The 18,416-nt window shown below is 35.5% G+C and overlaps 1 protein-coding gene across 1 annotated transcript in view; it reads left to right on the top strand.

Annotated features, from left to right (window-relative positions):
- CFAP54 (cilia and flagella associated protein 54) overlaps positions 1-18,416 on the top strand; it is a gene marked incomplete at both ends in the record, with an annotated part of 101,850 nt that overhangs the window by 19,598 nt on the left and 63,836 nt on the right. The window contains 10 exons of the mRNA XM_082279856.1: positions 1,758-1,892; positions 2,916-3,063; positions 4,857-4,912; positions 5,875-6,003; positions 7,252-7,399; positions 8,223-8,300; positions 8,384-8,505; positions 12,518-12,694; positions 14,978-15,070; positions 17,446-17,631. Coding sequence (XP_082135982.1) covers positions 1,758-1,892; positions 2,916-3,063; positions 4,857-4,912; positions 5,875-6,003; positions 7,252-7,399; positions 8,223-8,300; positions 8,384-8,505; positions 12,518-12,694; positions 14,978-15,070; positions 17,446-17,631 — 1,272 coding nt within the window. The remainder of the gene's footprint in view (positions 1-1,757; positions 1,893-2,915; positions 3,064-4,856; positions 4,913-5,874; positions 6,004-7,251; positions 7,400-8,222; positions 8,301-8,383; positions 8,506-12,517; positions 12,695-14,977; positions 15,071-17,445; positions 17,632-18,416) is intronic.

Genomic DNA, 18,416 nt, shown 5'->3' with positions numbered 1-18,416 from the left:
TAAGGCTACTTTAAAACTGTTTAATAGATATTAAATCTATTTAGAAGACCATAGGGCTGATTGCAAGTATCAGCTAATCAAGCAGAGATTGAATTTCCTTACATATGCTAGATTTAAGTGGGGTCAGCTGTGGAAAACACTTCTGCAATATTTATAGAAATGGGGCCAGTTACCCTAAGAAATGATAATGCCTTTTTAATAGCTGCACTTTAAGGTAAATTTACCTTAAAGTGCACTATGTCTGCACTTTAAGGTAAATTCTCGCTGCAAAAAGCCCAAACAAGAAGCAGCAACAACAAAACCAATGAGAATGGGACTCTGTGCTGAAGTCTCTACTATGGAATTAATCCCATTATGAATCCCATGGTTTATTCCCAGAGTAACCACTTGCTCAAACTGAGGTTTCCTCTTAATGTGCTACTGAGAGGGGAAAAAATTATGGTGCAGTGTCTCCGCTACTAGCACTTACATTAAAATAGTTTGTGATCAAAAAGACTAATGAAAAAGTTTCCCTAGAAAAAATCTGTTCTGCTAACATGGCATATATCCTAACTGCAAAATTTATTTTAGATATAATTTGAATATTGCCACAATTTGCATGTAACTGGAGCACAAACATTTTTAGCTTTAGTGTAGTATTTAGTCAAAATACCTTGCCTGTGAGGTACCCCACAGATACCTTTAGATAGCATGATTTGTCAGTTTTTAATGTGACCTCTGTATGGAGGCAATTACTTGGATTTAAACTCTGCTGGTTCTTCTACACTTCCCCGCACATCTCCTTGATACCTGATCTGTCCAGGGAAGAAAGACAAATTCACCCCTGGTTAACAGAACATTCACTGATGGTGAAGTTATGTGATACATAGCTGAGGCAATCTTGCAGCTTGCTGCCACCAAACCAGTGGCAAAAGTAATTTTGATTTACTTTTCCACCCCCCCCCCCCTCCAGTTTTATTATCCATATCCCTGAAATCTTAACTCAAGCATATATGAGAATGTAGGTAGTGTGGATATATCAGGTTTCACTGCACCTGAGATACTACTAGTTCAGCTCTGCTGTAAATGGTGATAAAGATGTGTACTGATCCTTACTCATTGTTCAGAACGTGTTTAACACATAGATGGACTCTATTGCCTTTTAAAATGTGTTAATTAAGAGGTTAACTGACGAGAGTTTTGAATTTGTTAATTATTGTCTCTGCAAGATGCAGATAGGGTTTAACATTTCTTTCAGTTCTTAGATATTTCACTCCAAATTGTTTTCTAGTTGTTTGTTTTTCAGTGCTTCATCATCTCAGATGCACCAACAGCCCATAGAAGTACTCTGTCAAGCAAAATGAAACTATTAATTTAGATTTTCTTCTGCAAATATTTAAATATTGTAATAAAAATAAAATTTCTCCAGAATGTATTAATTATTACAGCATCATAGTTAATTTGCTCCCATGTAATTATCATCTCACTGATTTCATTTTCTGTGTTACCTTTAAGAGCTTGTCAATAAAAAAAAAAAAAAATAAACTCCCCAAACCTCCAAATGCACTTATATTGTTGAGAGAAGAAAAGCTTGGGTGGTTTACCAGAAATAATTTTTTAAAGGTATTTCTAAAGCTTTCAAAATTTTGTCATCCCTTATAAGAAAGGGACATATTTTATTGGCTTGTGTTGAAAAATGTTGAGACTATTTATGTACTAGGTTATTGTGTGTTTATATGCCTACCCATTTCCACATTTATATTGTTTTTTCTTTCCAGAATGTCCATCCTGACAAAGAAATACTTGTTGATGTAGTAATGTGTTTGTGGCAGAAGTGTAAAATGGAACTTCAGCAAATCCAAGCGAGTGGAAGTGACTGCTTAGAATATATCCACAAACATGAAGCTTACCAAGTAGTCCTTCATTATAATGTATTTCTCTTAATGTGAATGCAGTCTGTTATAGAAAAGCCAGTAAAATACTGGTATCCAGTCTAAGTACCTTTTCTTATGGTAAAATGCAGATAAATCATCTTCACCAAAACTACGACTTGCATATACACTGTGAACACACTGTGCTCACGTGTGCCAGTATCAAAATATCTCTTAGTTTTTTTGCAGTAAAGTAACCCTCACTCTGCCAGTGGGCCATGGTGGTGAGAAGCTAAATTAGTGCAAACATTTGGGGATGATATAAGAATTTGGGATGTTGTGGCAGAAAATATATATTTTTTGATATTTCAAGAAAGTTCCCTAGATCGGTTGAGCAAAGTGGCAAAAACCTGACAGCTGAAGACAAGGGAGGTGGGAGTCAATAGTGTTCAGCCCACTGGATGGAGTCACAGCCTTACCTTGAATTTATCCTGTGAGAGAGGCTCTTGGTGAAATGGGCTCTCTGGGCTACCAGTTGATGCTAACCAAACAGTTTCTGGAGGAGTTATTTTTGTGACCCTATAAAGTAAAATTGTTCAGAGGTTCCCCAGAAGGTAGTGTATGGTTATTTTCCTCTATATGTACAACAGTAGCATTTGGGTCTCTTTTATTCTGAGTTTAAGTGGGAAGATATGAAGATAAATGAGAGGCATGTAATCAAATCTACTGGAAGGCTTACTGCACTAGAGCAAGGTGTGAAAGTTATGGCTGTAGAACATTCATAAGCCCTTGCAAAAGGAATGCAGGAATAATAATATTCTAAAATAAAAAAAGTCTGATGTCTGAAGGAACAGGAGCTATGGAGCAGTGTAAATTCAGCATCTTAGTCTGGTGACATTCAAAAAAAGAAGCCAGATCCAGGAAAGGAGTTGTGTGCATGCTTGTGAATATTTTTAAACAATTTTGAGTGCAAAACCCTGTCTACCTCTGTAATATATTAATGTCTTCCAAAAATTTGATTTAGCTCTGTCTTAGTTTTTATCTTTCTCATTCTCCCATTTTTAGTGGGTTCATATACTCTGGATAATAAATGAAATAATGGAGAAGAGCAACATAGCAGACACTAATGTAATGTTTGCAGAGATAACACTATGTCTAGCTGCAATACTGGAAAATGTAGCTGATGCTACAAGTGAATCTAAGGAAAAAGAAGGTAAAGCTTTGAAGAAAAAAAGAATCTTATTTCAAGAATGACTTTCAAGATTGGAACTTTTCTGAGCTGAAAAGTGACAAACATACATCTTCAAAAAATGTTGTAAAGAGATTGTTAGGGTAGGACAATGTTTTTCGCACAAAATTTAATCTGTAATTGGAGCTAATGAAATCTGTTTTTCCAAGGATTTATGATTTCTTTCCTTACATTTCCAGTTCTACTGGAGTAACCCCATTTTGAATTACATCTCTTATTACTCACTGTCCTGATATGTCTTCTACACGTCTCTTAGCCCCTTTGGAGTAGCCTCGGATGACTGATATGTTCTTTGAATATGGCCTAGACGGAAGGAAGTACATGCTGTGGCTCATTGGAGCATTCAAATGCTGGTTGATTAGTTGCAGGCCAAACAAAAGGGGAAAATACTGAGGTCATACTGAAGCTTTTGCCTTTATTGGGTCATCAGTTTGGTTTTCTTCTCTATATAGTCTTGATTTTTGTATAGTAATTCAATTGTTTTTGAAGTTGAACTTGGCTGACATTATTGGGATGTGCTGTCACAATCACATTAAACATATTTCCTTCCTAAACCTGACTAATGCTGTAAAATATGAATATTTAGACATGCTTTTAAAAGTTCCCTGTTGTGTATTTTGGAATATGAATCATAATTCTCATAAATGTTTTACAGCAACTAGAGAGTAAGTGTTAAGGATCTTTTTAGACCATGTCTAGAAACAGAAAGAAATTATAGTAGTTTTGCACTTTCAGAAGTAAAAAAATCTTGGGAAATTACTATTTGTTATTAGGTATTGAGTAGGTATTGTTTTTGGTGGTGCTATGAAAATCGTAATGTTCTCTGGGAGACTAAATGAATCCTCATTGTAGCACCCCTTCTTTTTCATTCAGTTTAGATATGTCTTTTTGGAGGAAAAAAAGCTGAATAGATAGGAGCCATAGGTCAAAACAGGCTGACAGTCAATGACATGCTTGTGCTGAAAAGAGCCTATTTACTGAATGAATACTGAATAAACACTGAATGAATACTGAATGAATACAAATCTTCTCATATAAGAGGAAGAGATGGTGAACAAGCAAAAAGAAACATGCAAAAGTGGCACAAGAAGTGACTAGAAGGTTGTTCCTCTGAAAGGGCAAAATATAATTTATTTCAGCAAAGAAGTTAAGTTAGAGGGTTGTAACCAAGAACTAAAAACTTGCTTTCTCTTGTTTTGAAGAGGAAAACATAAGTTTGGATGCATTCTTCATAAATGAAAGTAATTTAAACAATCAAAGCAAACTTTAAAAGGGTGATAATACCACTTCAAGAAATATTAAAATGAAATAGTATCTGTCATAAAAATATGACCTCCTATACTTAAAAATCCTTCTATAAGTGAAATTAACACTCAACCTACTGTGAATTAGATAATAATAGATTTGAGTTGATTTCAAAAGGGAGAATTGATATGAATGCTACAAAAATATGAGGAACTACAAAATGAGTCCTAGTTTCATTAGCTTGGATATAATGCGGCTGTGAAATATAGGGTACCTTTAAAATACAATATTATTGGATAATCATATCATGTATTAGTGTAACTGTACATACATTGCTGTGTGTCTCAGCCCTGGCAAGCTTTTCAAGAAACAATACCATTACCTCTCACAGTCAAACACTGAAAAATGGAATTATTGCCAGACTTCAAAATTAGTAGTGGAGCTGATCAAATGGTACTGACATTTTCTGGGTTTATTTAATTTTCACTTCTGCTTTTCTTCCTATTGAAAAGGAGGAAGTTCCTCTCTTTTGCAAGATGAAACCTGTGATATGCCTGAAATACTGATGGTAATGTCCAATTTATCTTCATTGATACATTGATTTTGTATAGAAAAAGAATTGCGTGAAACTTTTAATACAATTTTGTATTAGTTTTACAAAGATGAAATGTTTCACACCATCTTGCTAGTGCAGAGGAAAAAAGCAAAGATATTTTTTCAAATGAAATAAAATTTGAAAATTTTACCTGAGTCTTTTTTATCCATTTTTTTTATGGAAGAGATTGTATTTGAAACTTTTTTTACAGCATGAGCACAGTAATTTCCACTGTATGCCTTTTTTAAATGCCAATCTGTAATACTAGCCTTAAATTGCTTAATAGCACATTCTATTAAGATGGTAGAAATTTTAGTCCTTGCTTCATTTAGGAAAGTATTTTGGGTTGTGTTTTTGATTCCTTCTTTTTGTAAGGATCATGTAGAATAAAACATCCTGAGTGTCCTTGCTTTGTTCAGCACTTTGCAGAATTGTCCAATCAAATGACTTACTGAAGCACATTAAGGACGAAGGATAAGCATTAGCCTGAGGGTTGAGGAGTGTTGTCAGTGATATGTCTTAAGGCTTACACACATGGAGAAGGTTTAGTCTAGTGACAATCTACTTAAAGGTGGTGTTTTCTGAAGAAACAGTGTTTTCTTAGTAGTATTTAATGGAATACTGAAAAACTGCTTGTGAAAAATACTATGTTTTCTACTTAATTCTCTAAGTTCAGATTCATTCTGCTGTAAGCTAACTCTGAGTAATTGGGTTGGGTTTTTTTTTTTTGGAGCTGAAGGAAAAAGAGTCCTACTTGAAATTTAAGATATTGGTATTTGTATATTAAAGTATGGGAAGTAGTGCCTGTGTAAAGATTATCTGATAATTTTAAACTTCAACAGCTAAAAAGAAAAGCACATTACTTTTGATAGTCTATATTATAGTTTTTAATGCTGTTATGTAATAAAACGTGTTTATATGGGTTTTCATTTCAGAAAACTCCTACAGAACAATTACAAATTGCTTATGAAATTCTCGAAAAAGCAATTAATGACATGAACACATCTCGGTTAATGACCCTTTCACGAGATGGAAAGTCGATATTTGACAACTGCTCTAGAAAGGTAAAGTTTACAAAAAGCTACACTGCAACAAAATCTATCAGTAATATATTGTATTTTGGTGACATATATCTTGTATTTTCTTCATACTTAGAAATCTCAGCACTATCAAATGCACCTCACCTTCCTGGCCCATGTAAGAAGAGAATAGAAAAAATATATCTCTGTGTACTAGTGTTGTGGTTTAACCCCAGCTGGCCCCACAGAGCTGCTCACCCGGTCCCTCACAGTGTCCTGGGGGAAGGGTAAAAGCCAGAAAACTCGTGGATTGAGAGAAAGACAGTTTAATAGGGAAAGCAGAAGCTGCACACAGGCAAAGCAAAACAAGGACTTAATTCACCAGTTCCCATGGGCAGGCAGGTGTTCAGCCAACTCCAGGGGTCCCCATCACATGTAGTGGTGACTTGGGAAGACAAATGCCATCACTCGAACATCCACCCCTTTCCTCCTTCCCCCAGATTTATATACTGACCATGATGTCGTATGGGCTGGAATATCCTTTTGGTCAGTGGGATCAGCTGCCCTGGTTGTGCCTCCTCCCAACTTCTTGTGCCTCCTCAACCTCCTCTCTGGTGGGGTGGTGTGAGAAGGAGGAAAGGCCTTGATGCTGTGTGAGCACTGCTCATCAGTAATGAAAACATCCCTGACATTATAAATACTATTTCCGGCACAAATCCAAAACACTGCTCCATACCAGCTACTATGAAGAAAACTAACTCTGCCAAAGCCAAAGCCAGAAAAAGTTGAAATAGCATTTTTCTCTTTCAATAGTAAACTGTGAACTCATTTAGATTTTCTTCAACATTTTCTTTTGAAATAATTCTAATGTATAGATTTCATGTATAGAATAAGAGCATAAATCCTGTTCATATTTATTGCTTGCAACTGTTCATTATTAAAATAAATTTTTGCTGTTGATGTGAGTTCAGATTTTCTAAATATTATCATTCTATATCAATATGATATTTGTTTTGTGGACTGGTAACACAGTAAAACATTTTTTGTAGTTTTGTCTTTATTATTGATCCAGTTTTCTATTGATTCTCAGATTTTGTCTATTTTTCTTTGTCCATTATCCATGCTTTCTCTGTTTGGTCTCTCTCCTTCTTTCCTTGCTTTCTTGGTTGACTGCATTTTACACAAATAAGAAATTTCAGTGCTTGTCAGTTTATTGAAATAATATCAAGAAAAATGCAGTAAGCTAAGTAGTAAAAGTTTGTATTTGCTTAATTGCCACTTCCTACTTATTAGGTGGACTCAAATGATCAGAATTTGAATTCTGTTTTGAGATGTGCTGATGATAAAACAGGAACAGATAATGGTTTTGTAACAGATTTACACTTGGAGCTCATTCAGGCCCAACATCGAGTAGCTGTGAAACTTCTTAAAATTACACAAGGTAGGTTTCAGTAAAGAAAAATAATCTTCATAACTTGATTAGAGTCTTTTTGTTAGTATATTATGTAGTACTAAGGAGTAAAGGACTATCTGCTTTCTGAAAAGGAGCTGATGTACGCCACATATAGACGGAAATAATGTTCTGAATTTGCAGAATTTAGATTTACATGATACTAGTCTCCAACCTCTACTCAACCAATGGGAGTTAAATTTTGCTGCAACTAACAGACATAGTTCCTAGGCAGTTCATTGTTGTAATTTAGGTATAATATTAACTTTTACAGTGCCTTTATAATATTGCTTTTACAGTAAAGAAAAATTGAGGGATGTTCTGCAGATTTATTTTTTTCTGTAATGCTAGTTTTCTCTCTAGATAATGGCTTGAATATTTTATTCCATGCTCTTGGTAATTTGAACTTCTGCTCCTGTGAAGTTGTCTCTATATCTTTCCAGCCAGCAGATACCCCACTCTTGCCAAATGGCCTCTGAAAAAACTCAGCTTTTTCTCTCATTCTTAGTGTTGTTTTGTTTTTTTTAAATTAAAAGTTAGTATTAGTTTGACACTACAGAGCTGCACTATGCCCTGCTCCTTATGATCAAACAAAACCTCTCTTTTTCTGTGGTGTTAATTGAACTACTAAAGATGTTAGAGCAGGACAGTGGAGTATTTTTGTGGCATGATCTGTACAAGAAATTCTACTTGAACCAAAGAAAAGAACATGAGATGGAGCACAGCTTTACTCTAAAACTACATATTAACCTCTCTCACTCAATTTTTTTGCAATAGCACTATCAAAATAACTCAGTATTTCCTTTCTACACAGGTGCTCAAGTTGTTGACAGAAGTCTTAAGTCTAGTAAATTTCAGGAGAAGAATATTGGAGATTTCCAATATTTATCAGGTAAGGCTTATTAATTAAGATTTTAGAAGTATTATAAATTATTGTCACTGTTTTACAAATGTCTTAAAATATTTGTTTTATAGAAGAACTTATAATGAAAAAAATTAAAAGGAATAAGCTATCCAGAGCAATCTTTTTGATGCAAAAGGCTGCACAGAAGTTCCCTGAAGAGTTAACTGCTACTTCCCAAAGGCAGCTACTGGAGGTAATATGAAAAATCTTATGATAGAAATTCTTTGTCATTAGCACAGTTTTTCATCTTCTGTGTAATTAAGACAGGGAATACTAGTTCTTATAAAAACAAGAAAAATGGAAGGAACTTGAGGGTCATTGTGTGTTTTTAATTTCTATTGTCAATTTTTTTCCTGAGAAATTTCATTATGATGAAAGAATAAAGTGACCTTAAAACAAAGAAGGAGCATATCCCCAAATTTTGTGCATACATGAAAACTGCAGGAAACCTGAGAGAAGATAAGATCTTTCCTTCTACACTTAATCACCTAGACTTTGCAGTTATGAACCTATACCTTGCCAAAATGTCACTCAGGTTTCCTTATTGTAATCTTCAACATTGTTCTTCTTCCAAGATCTCTAAGTTTTCTTAAAATACTTTGGCTGGTGATGATGACATGGAATTTATTTTATTCTTTCTGAATAAACAGTTTAGATACTGGGATTTTGTAATTTTTGGTGCTAGAAGTAGGGCTCATTTCAGTCTCTTGAAATCAGTGAGAGTATTTCCACTGACCTTTGTGCCAGCATCTGTCCATGAAAATTGCCTGCTGAAAATTTTTGAATAATAAAAATTTTAACAGGGTTTAAATTTTTTTATAGCCTGTACAACAGATAACAGAATCTGCAATTTTCACTATATAATATATAAAAGAGTATTTTAAACAAGAAGTTACTAGAAAGTGTTTTTCTTTTAAGTACCACAAATTTGGAAGCATGATAATTAATACATACATTTATTACATCAGAAGAATGCAAAAACTGGATCCGAAAAGTCATACATTAAAAATCTCTCTCATATATTTGTAAAATATATGTTATTTATGAATATCATAAATATATCAGATGTTGTGATATGGTATGAAATTTGGAACTGTAGTCACCAGTGAAGACTTACAAGAAGTTACCAAGAAATGTGTGGTTATCCCAAAGAAACATTTACTAAGCTCTTACACTGACCTTCACTACATTTTGCTTCTGTGCACTTTTCACCAAGAAAGATGTAGTTAAAAAAATATAATATATCTGCAGCTAGTTGCCAGAAAATATCAGAATTCACTTTGTTTGGACAAATGTAGGATGAGCTCTTTTGATATTTGTTTTATGATGAAATATTTAATTATATGTGCAATAATTTTCCTGCTTGAGGTGAATGGTGCTCACTTAATAAACAGCAAATCCATGCTTTTATTTTAATGCTTTTGCTTTTTTTATTGTAGAGTTCTATATAGAATTACTTGCATCTTCTGGTCTTTTCTACTGTAATCAGCACAATATGCTACAAATCTGTTCTTGTGTAGCAAAATTTGAAGCAGTTTATTTTATTTTGAGATGCATACAAATAAGCATTTCTTATGCAGTAAACAACTCAGTAGGTATGGAAGCTTTTGAATATATGTGTATACTCAATTATCTCAAACTGCTTAATGAGCATTGTGCAGCCTTCCATTTTTATTATTTCTTTCACAGCTGTTTAATTCTTCCTTCCTTTTCTATATGTCTAGTTGGACATGTAAGTCTTTACAGAATTGGATACACTGGTAGTTCTCATTGGCCAGTTGTAAAATCGAATTAATGCAGTTAAGTTAATACCATGGTGCTAGTCTGTGACAACAGAGGCAGGGATAATGCGTTTTATTTCAGGTCAAGCATTTGGGGTTTTTATGGTGACATTTGGCTTCTTCAACCGTAAGATTACTTGTTGGAGAGGATGAAAGTTTGGTAAGAAAGTTTCACAGGTATGTAGGCTTGGCAGAAAGATCTCTGAATGTAGAAACTGAGGATGAGATAGAAATGAAAGCAAGTTTTGATATAGAGTAAAAGATGTTTTGCTGAAACAGTGATCGATGAGTAACTGAGAAGCAAAGGTTGGAGATGAGTTGGAAGGAGATTTTTATGAATAGGACAAAGTTATGTGACTACAAAGACAGACATGTTTTTCACCAAGTAAATAAGTCTCAAGAAGAGCATAAGTAAATAGAAAACATGTTTTTACCAAGAAGAGAGATATGGCAGGAAACCAAGAAATGTTGATGTAGGAAGAAGAAAAGAGGTCTGAGAATTTTCCATTGTAAGCTTAAATTGTAACTTACTTACTCTTGTGATTGGATAATAATGACTATAATATGGTGATGGTAGTAGCTATGATAGGCTATAGACAAATGTAAAGGTATTGTGTATGGTGCTTATTGGTTGTTATGTATTAAGATACTCTGCAAAGAAAAGTATATAATGCTTTGTAACTTGAACAGAAAGCGGCTTCAGGTATGCCCACAGCTGGAGCTGGCAGCTGTAGGGCTGGCTCTGGATACCCACTCCCTGAACTGCTGTAACTTCACCTATGCAATAAACAGCTTTCAAGAGAGCCTGACAGTGCAGACATCCTTCGTGAACCTTTCTCCTATAATTACTCTTGTTCATCTTGCAACACTGCCGCATTTATTATCTTCCAAGTTCTACAATACTGAAGTACAGGTCCTGCAGTACCACTCAGTCACAACACTATCTTTACTCGACCTGGGAGCATTTCTGCCCTTGCATTAATCAGAAATATGTCCTCAGACAAGAATGAGTCCATGATTCTTTTAATTAAAAATTGTATCATAGGACAGCTTATCATGAAGGAGTATATTTTTAAAGGAAGCAATGAAGCTTCAAACTACTGATTGCAAAAGTTGAATGGTTGTGTGATGGAAAGAGTCATCCTGTATCTTGTTCTTTCTCTTATAGCCTTCCTTTAATGTGTCCCATTAGGGTGGATGCAACCCTAATCTAAAGGGGGAGACAGTGGGGAGGAGTGGTAGGGCTGTGAAAATGATTAGCTAAGCAAAAGGCTCTGTTAAATCTTAGCTCTCTGTTTCACTCATTTGACCATAAATCTGTAATCTTTTAATAATTTTTGAACATGAGCTTCCAGGCTTACTCAAGCTGTGATCTGACCTGCTGTGGTGTAGTCTTCTAAATGTATGAGGACAGAAACAAGGAACTGTTAAGGTGCAAGATTTTAGGACTGTCACTGATTTGCCAATATCTTGGAGGGTTTTTTCAGTTTGTCTTCCAGACTCAGCTCAGCCTAAATCCGTAGTCCAGTGCAGGGTACTAAAAGGCTTCAAATAAAATTTCTAGTTCTAGGAATATATCATTTCTTGTCTCTACAAAAAATGTAATCCTGGTTCATCTCTGGGAGTTGGCCTTTTTGGCTTTGGTATGCACTGAACAGCTGCCACAAGTCAAGATGCAGAAGTACTAAGTTCTTAATATTAGATTTCCAAGTTAAATTTCTCTTGAACTGACAATGAAGTCAAGGTGAAGAAACCAACCAATTTGCTATTCAGTCAAGTAAGAAAATAGTGTACCCTTGATCTCCAGCCAAATGGCCACATAATCACTGTGTGCAGGGGGTTCCTACATCTTTGCAAGACTAATAGACTGTCAGTCAGCTTTCAGCTGTCTACAGCTAACAAAGTGAAAAATGGCTTAGCCCTACTTTTTCTGGACCCACATTCTCCTCCTTTTTCTTCATTTATGGACTTTATTTTTTCCCTCTGTTTCTGAAGTACAAAAAATCAGTCTAACTGCTTCCACAGCTCCTTCAGAAATTCCACAGATTAGGTTTCCAGCTCTCTCCTAAATAGGAGTTGATATCTTTTTTGTTTCTTGTTGGAGTTAATCACTGGCTGGCACTAATTGCTTACCAACGTTATTTGTGATCACTCTCTTTTTTCCCACAGGTTCTTCCAAAACTGGGTATGCCTCTTTCATAGGCAACCCGGCATTCTCTAATTGTGAAATTAATCTGCATATGTAATCTTACACAAAGTACTGTTCATCCTGATTTAGGATGTAGGATAATATGAAAAGCTGCTGAAAGTTTTCTACATAGCAGTGAAATTTTCTATGACAATTTGAAAATAATTTTTGAATTTTAAATCTGTCTGATTGTTGTATTTGAATAATTTTCCCTTTTGTTTTCATTTCAATCATAGGAAGCACTAACTTTAATTGAGCAAGTTGAAGCTGAACAAAGTGCATTGTATCGCAGTCTCAAAGAAGCTATGAGCAGCAGGAAAAAAAGCAGGACTCGTCCTCCTCCTCCTCTGTTACTTTCTAGATCACATTGCTCCATGACATTTAAACCAGCCCCGTTTGATTCAGATATTCAGGTAATGTTTTTCATGATGACTGCATGAGAAATAACTAAACAATACACAAGAGAAAAACTTGTTTCAACACATTTTTCTCTGTTCCTGAGAAGATTATGTTATTCTGACTTAATTAAGTATCCCTTTTTTTTCCTCTGTGAGTCAGTTTTCCTCTGTGACTCACTGTTTTGATCTTCACATTTGCATAAAACTTTTTTAATCTCATGCATCATGTTCATTGGTGCTTCTGTTCTCCAGTACTTATTTATTCCACTTCTGTGAATTCCGTCTTCTGTCTTAGGGGTTGACATACTCCTAGTTACCCTCTGAAGAGATGCAAGACTTGCATCATATGCTGCAAGAAAGTAGCACACTGAAGTCTCTGTTAATGAAATGTTGAAGTGACGTAGTTCAGGTGGAAATAATCCACTTTCTGTTGAACTTGTAGAGTCACAGAATTGTGTGGATCATAGAGGATATTAGAAGAGGTCTCTTGTCCAACCTTCTGCTCGAAGTGGGCTTGGCTACGAGATTAGATGAGTTTGCTCAGAGCTTTATGCAGTCAGTTCTGAAAACTTCCAAGAATGGAGACAGCTTCTCTGGAAACTATGTTCCAGCAGGGCAACATGTTCATAGGAAAACTATTTTTCTTATGTACAGTTGGAATCTCCCTTGCTTCAATTTAGGTCTATGGCTTGTCCTCCTCCTGCCATGCATGCACTACTGTGAAATGTAAATGGCATCTACTCCTCTCCCTTCCTCTGCTAATCAAGTAATTTTATCACAGAGGCCAGGAATGGTGGTCAGCCCTGATTTGCCCTTGGTAAATCCATTCTGACTGTTCCAAATTGTCTTATTCTCTTTCCCTTGTCCAGAAAGGATTCAAGTAGGCTGAAGTATGAAAATTACACTAGCTGCAGCTTTCTTGAGAGAGAAGCTTCCGTATTTTGCAAGCTTCTTCAAAATAATCTTGTGTATAAACATGGTAGAAACTCAAATCTTATTAATAGTGCTAAGAATGTTTCTGTGAACAGTTGTTTTAGAACCTGCAGTTTTATTGCAGTTTTTTTAGTGAACTTCAAATAGATTAAGTAGGGAAAATTTTATTCTTTTTATCCTGACTGAATATAAAATAAAATTTTAAAAAAATCTTTAAAATTTGGTGGTTTTGTTTTGGTAAGTGTTCAAACTTCATTTTCTTTGATACATTTTGTTTGTCATTTTAAGAGTGAATGCAGCATCTTGGGCCGCTAGATGGCGAAATACGATTATTATTGTTATAATTTGAGCCCAGCTAGTCTGGAAGAATTTTTTATCTGAAATTACACATAGCTGTTGAACAGACAGAGAGGGTATTTTTTTATGTAGAAGTTATTATCTGAATACTTAGGATTTAGTTATTTTCTTAGGATAAATTTATGCCTAGGATTTAATTAGACATATATAGTTCTTGTACTAGGAGTCAAAATACCTCTGAAATTTTTAGATCTTAAGGCTCATTTGCTGAAAATAATCTCCTCAAATTCAATAACACTTTGTGAAAAACAGTCAACAGGGGAACACCAACAAATGTCATCATTTAGACTTCTGTAAGGCCATTGATATGATCCTACATGACATCCTGATCCCCAGATTGAAGAAACATGGATTTGATGGATGAATAGCCATTCTGTGGATAAGGAATTGGCTGGATGGACACAGCCAGAGTTGTAGTCCATGGTTCTATGTCCAGGTAGTGAATGGTGATGAGTGGGGTCCCTCAGAGCTCAGTCTTGGGACTGGTGCTCTTCAGTACCTTCATCGATGACACAGTGAGACGGAGTGCAGCCTCAGCAGGGTTGATGACAGGAAGCTGAGCTCTGCAGTTGACACAACAGAAGGAAGGGATGTCATACCTGCATTTCTTTTGCCTGATTTTAAGGATCTGTCCTCAAGCAGTTTGCTGAATCAGAACCCGATGCCAACTTTAGAAGAATACTATTGCAAGGATCAAATAATGGATCTAGATGACTTTAAATCTGTGACCTATAGAGTTTGTGCTTTGGGATAGCTTTGAGGAATAGGGTAACTCAAGGTGGGGTTAGGATAATGGAGAATCATCCGTTTTTATTGCCACTGTAGTATATCTAGTTCTCCAGCTAAATAAATTAATTGATGTTTTTAGTGCAGTTAGACTAGACTTTTTTATAACTAAGCTGAGGTTTTTTGCAGAGACTGTTTTCACAAAATTTTTACATTCTACATTAGGCAAAACTTGGAAATAATACTGTGCATCAACTAATTTTGTTCTCATTTTCTTCAAAGGTTTCATGGTACTGTATTTTGGGCTCTGTAGCAGGAGGAAGTAATACAAAAGTAAGGTTAAATAGCAATAAACTTCAAAATTCAGGAGAAGAGGTAAGACAGAGGTAAAACTTGTTTAGGTAATTCGCTCTTCCTCTAAAAAAGCCCAGCTCTCTAAATCTTTCTATCTGACGTATTTTTTTAAATAATGTAGCTGGCTAAGCCTTTGACAAACTCTTCTATCTTTACACCAGAAAACTTCCAGGAATCTTTTTGAATAATAAATTAAATTACTCAAAAGCTTCAAGTTAAAAAAATCTGTCTCGTTATAACTATGGTTTTTTGGGTGATACCTAAGAAATGCAAAAGTAAAAGAAAGCATATGAAATATTTTTAGAGTGTGCTCCAGACACTACTCTTTCCAGGAATTCAAAAAAAGAGAAATTATAAACAGATTATTATTTATTTTCTTCTTAATTGTGTAATTTCTATCAGCTATTTCTTCTAAACAAGACATTGCCGTACTTAATTCTGGCAGCATGATAATATAACTCTTTCAGTAACCTTCACATTCAGACACAGTTTATTTCTAAGTTCATGCTCTTTCCCTTTCATGTTGTAAACATGTGGTATGGTGAATCATCCCACACATCTTTAATTACTGATGACTGATCATGTTGACTGTGTTGGTACTCTTACATTATTTATTCATTAAAATTTGACGTTTAATTTTTTGAATTTTTTTTGTTTGGTTGATTGGCTTGGTTTGGTTTTGAATTTTTAGGTAGGCTTTATTTTTTCCTTTGGATCACATTCTGATGTTTCTGCACAGACTGAGAAGGTTCTGGTTTTCATTCACTTATGCCTGCTATTGCATTGTCCTGCTGAATGACAGCAATGAATGATCCAAATACTGGGCATTTTGTGATTTAAGAAAGGAGCAAGAAAGCTTCAGCATATCCTCCTCAGCAGACTTTTCTGTAGTCTAACACCTCATTGATCAACTCAGTGATCATATTTATATCTGGAAATCTGCATGAAGAGCTCTGTTCTTTGCAGGGCAGGTCTCTGTTGTGCTTTGTGACAGAAGAATGATCTTAACCTTTTTTGCCTGATGTTGCAAGCTTTCCTGGCTTTGTAAGCAAGCCCTGTACTAACACTGATAGACTTGTCTTTGGTGATGGAGGGGGAATCTTCCCCTTTGCACATGTTCCCCTGGCTCCTCCCCTTAAAGGAAAGTGTATGAAAAGAGAAGGCATGTATAGGTACTGGCAGTAGAGACTTTGATGTTATTATTGACACTCTGATCATCAAATCCAGAAAATCAAGCTTCCTGTACTGTTCTGTGAGTTAGTTTCAGTATACCATCCTGTACTAGGTGTATTAAGGGTTTGACAGGTGACTTTTACCCCACTGCCAGCTTTTTTTTTTCTCTGAATTTGCTGCAGTCCATCCAAGCCACTGACCATCTTCGCTCTGACAGGCACTGGAGACATACAGACCTGAGGTTAACCATATGCCTCTGGAATGGAACTGCTCTTTGCTTTAGGATATGCATTTGCAAAATACTGATCTGCAGACAAATTCTCTATCTGCTGACTCCAAGAAAAAAATTTAGAATTCTTGGGGATTGAATGCTCTATCAGCGTATCATAAAGGGATGTTGCAGACTGTTGTACACTTATTTCTGGTCTGCTGGTTCAGCCCCTGCATCTGAAGGGATTTCTGTTGTTCAGAGGTCTCCTTATGAAGGCCAGACTGTGTTTGAATAAGAGCATTGTGTTGATGCTGTGTTATGATCTCGAGTCTCATGTTATCCTTCCATCACTGGGACTTGTTTCTTTTTTCAAGACTCTTGAAGTCTTCAAATCTTCCTTGTGTAGGTTGTCTTGGTTACAGAGAGGAAGGTGGAAAATCCTCTTAGGAGTGAGCCATGATGTTAAAGTGTAGGTACACAATTACTTGAAGGAAAAATGAAGATCTTGAAAGTATGTTGTTTGCTTCACAAACTCCAAAGTGCTGTTAATAGTGCTGGAAGGACCAGAGATATCTCTGCCCGTATCTAATACAAGAAGGTGGCATGAAGGAGAGCAGTATGGTCTTTCTCTGGAAACACAGTTCAGGGCCAGAATGGATCAGCTCAATGACTGCAAGCTTGAACTATCACTGTGGGAATGTTCAAATGGACACAAGTATCTTAGAAAAACATCAGGTCCTGGTACTTAACAGTTCTCTTAGGTTATGTGCCCTGTATATGCATCAGCAGTCCAGAGAAAACAGATGCTTTTTTTCACATATCATTTCACTGTTTTCTCATAGTTTTCAAGAATTTAATACAAGAATCTAGTACATGACACGCTGTTAACCTAGATTGTTCTTTGATTGTATCCAAGACCATTAAATAGTTGTTTAGAAATAAAAGTTTAGAATTTGAGATTTGGTTTAGATATGTACAGTGGGTGTAACTAGAAAAATATTTTTGTTGGTAGATACCAGCAGATGGGAAGAGCCTCTTGGAAGTACAAGGCTTAGATGCCAATGAGAAATACGTATTTGCCGTCGCAGCATATTCTTCAGATGGAAAACTTATTGGTGATGCCGTTGGGCAAATGACTAAGCCAATTCTTGCTTATCCACCCCTTTCTGCTACTACTGTTCGAGCATATCTAACTCAGGTAGGGTTAGAAGATAATAATGAACACCTACTTTAATTTGGCTGTAATTACTTGTTTTCAGTGGTTGTTCCAAAACTGCATCTGGTAACAACTTGAGACCTTCTTGCCAAAAGCTTGATAAGCACAAATCATAATTTTAACATAAAAAGTAGGGTATCTACATAAATTGATTCTTAATTCGGAAATGTCAGGTTTAGTGGAAGGGACTCTCTCAGCTAGTTTTCTTACCCATCTCTGTTTTCCAGTCTGCATTTAACTTCTTTCTTCTTTTTTTTGTAATTTTTTTCTTTTTCATTTTTGTGATTGAGACCAAGTACTAGAAATCATCTTACTAGTCATTAAGGAATTAAAAGTATTATTGAACTTAACAGGTATTAGTTTTGTAATACCTTGTGAAAGACCACAAAGGTTGTCAGATCTTCATCATAATTTTCTGTGTTCTTACTAAAAAATGTTTAAAACAGATTGAGACACAGAGAAAAGTGAAATTGTCTAGCCCTATAGATAGATCATGGGGAACAGTTAGAAGCTTTCCTAAAATATTCCAGTGTAAGATGTATCTGCACGAATTTATGCCTACTTGTTGGCTTAGTTTACATCCCATTATTCAGAGCAGGAGTGCCTTCTGCAGTATTAGCAAAAGTAAAATGAACCTAGAAGAATTTATATGCCTTCAAAAAGTGCAGCACAATATTCCACACAGGGCTGTTAGAGCATTGGTCAACAGTCAAGGAACTCCCCTGCTTTCTCTGATGCTAAATCTGAACCACACTAATATTAGTAGA

Source organism: Coloeus monedula (assembly GCF_965178545.1).
Source record: "Coloeus monedula genome assembly, chromosome: 4".
NCBI lineage: Eukaryota > Metazoa > Chordata > Aves > Passeriformes > Corvidae > Coloeus > Coloeus monedula.
The sequence above is the reverse complement of the archived record's forward strand: the minus strand, read 5'-3'. Positions and strand labels throughout refer to the sequence as shown.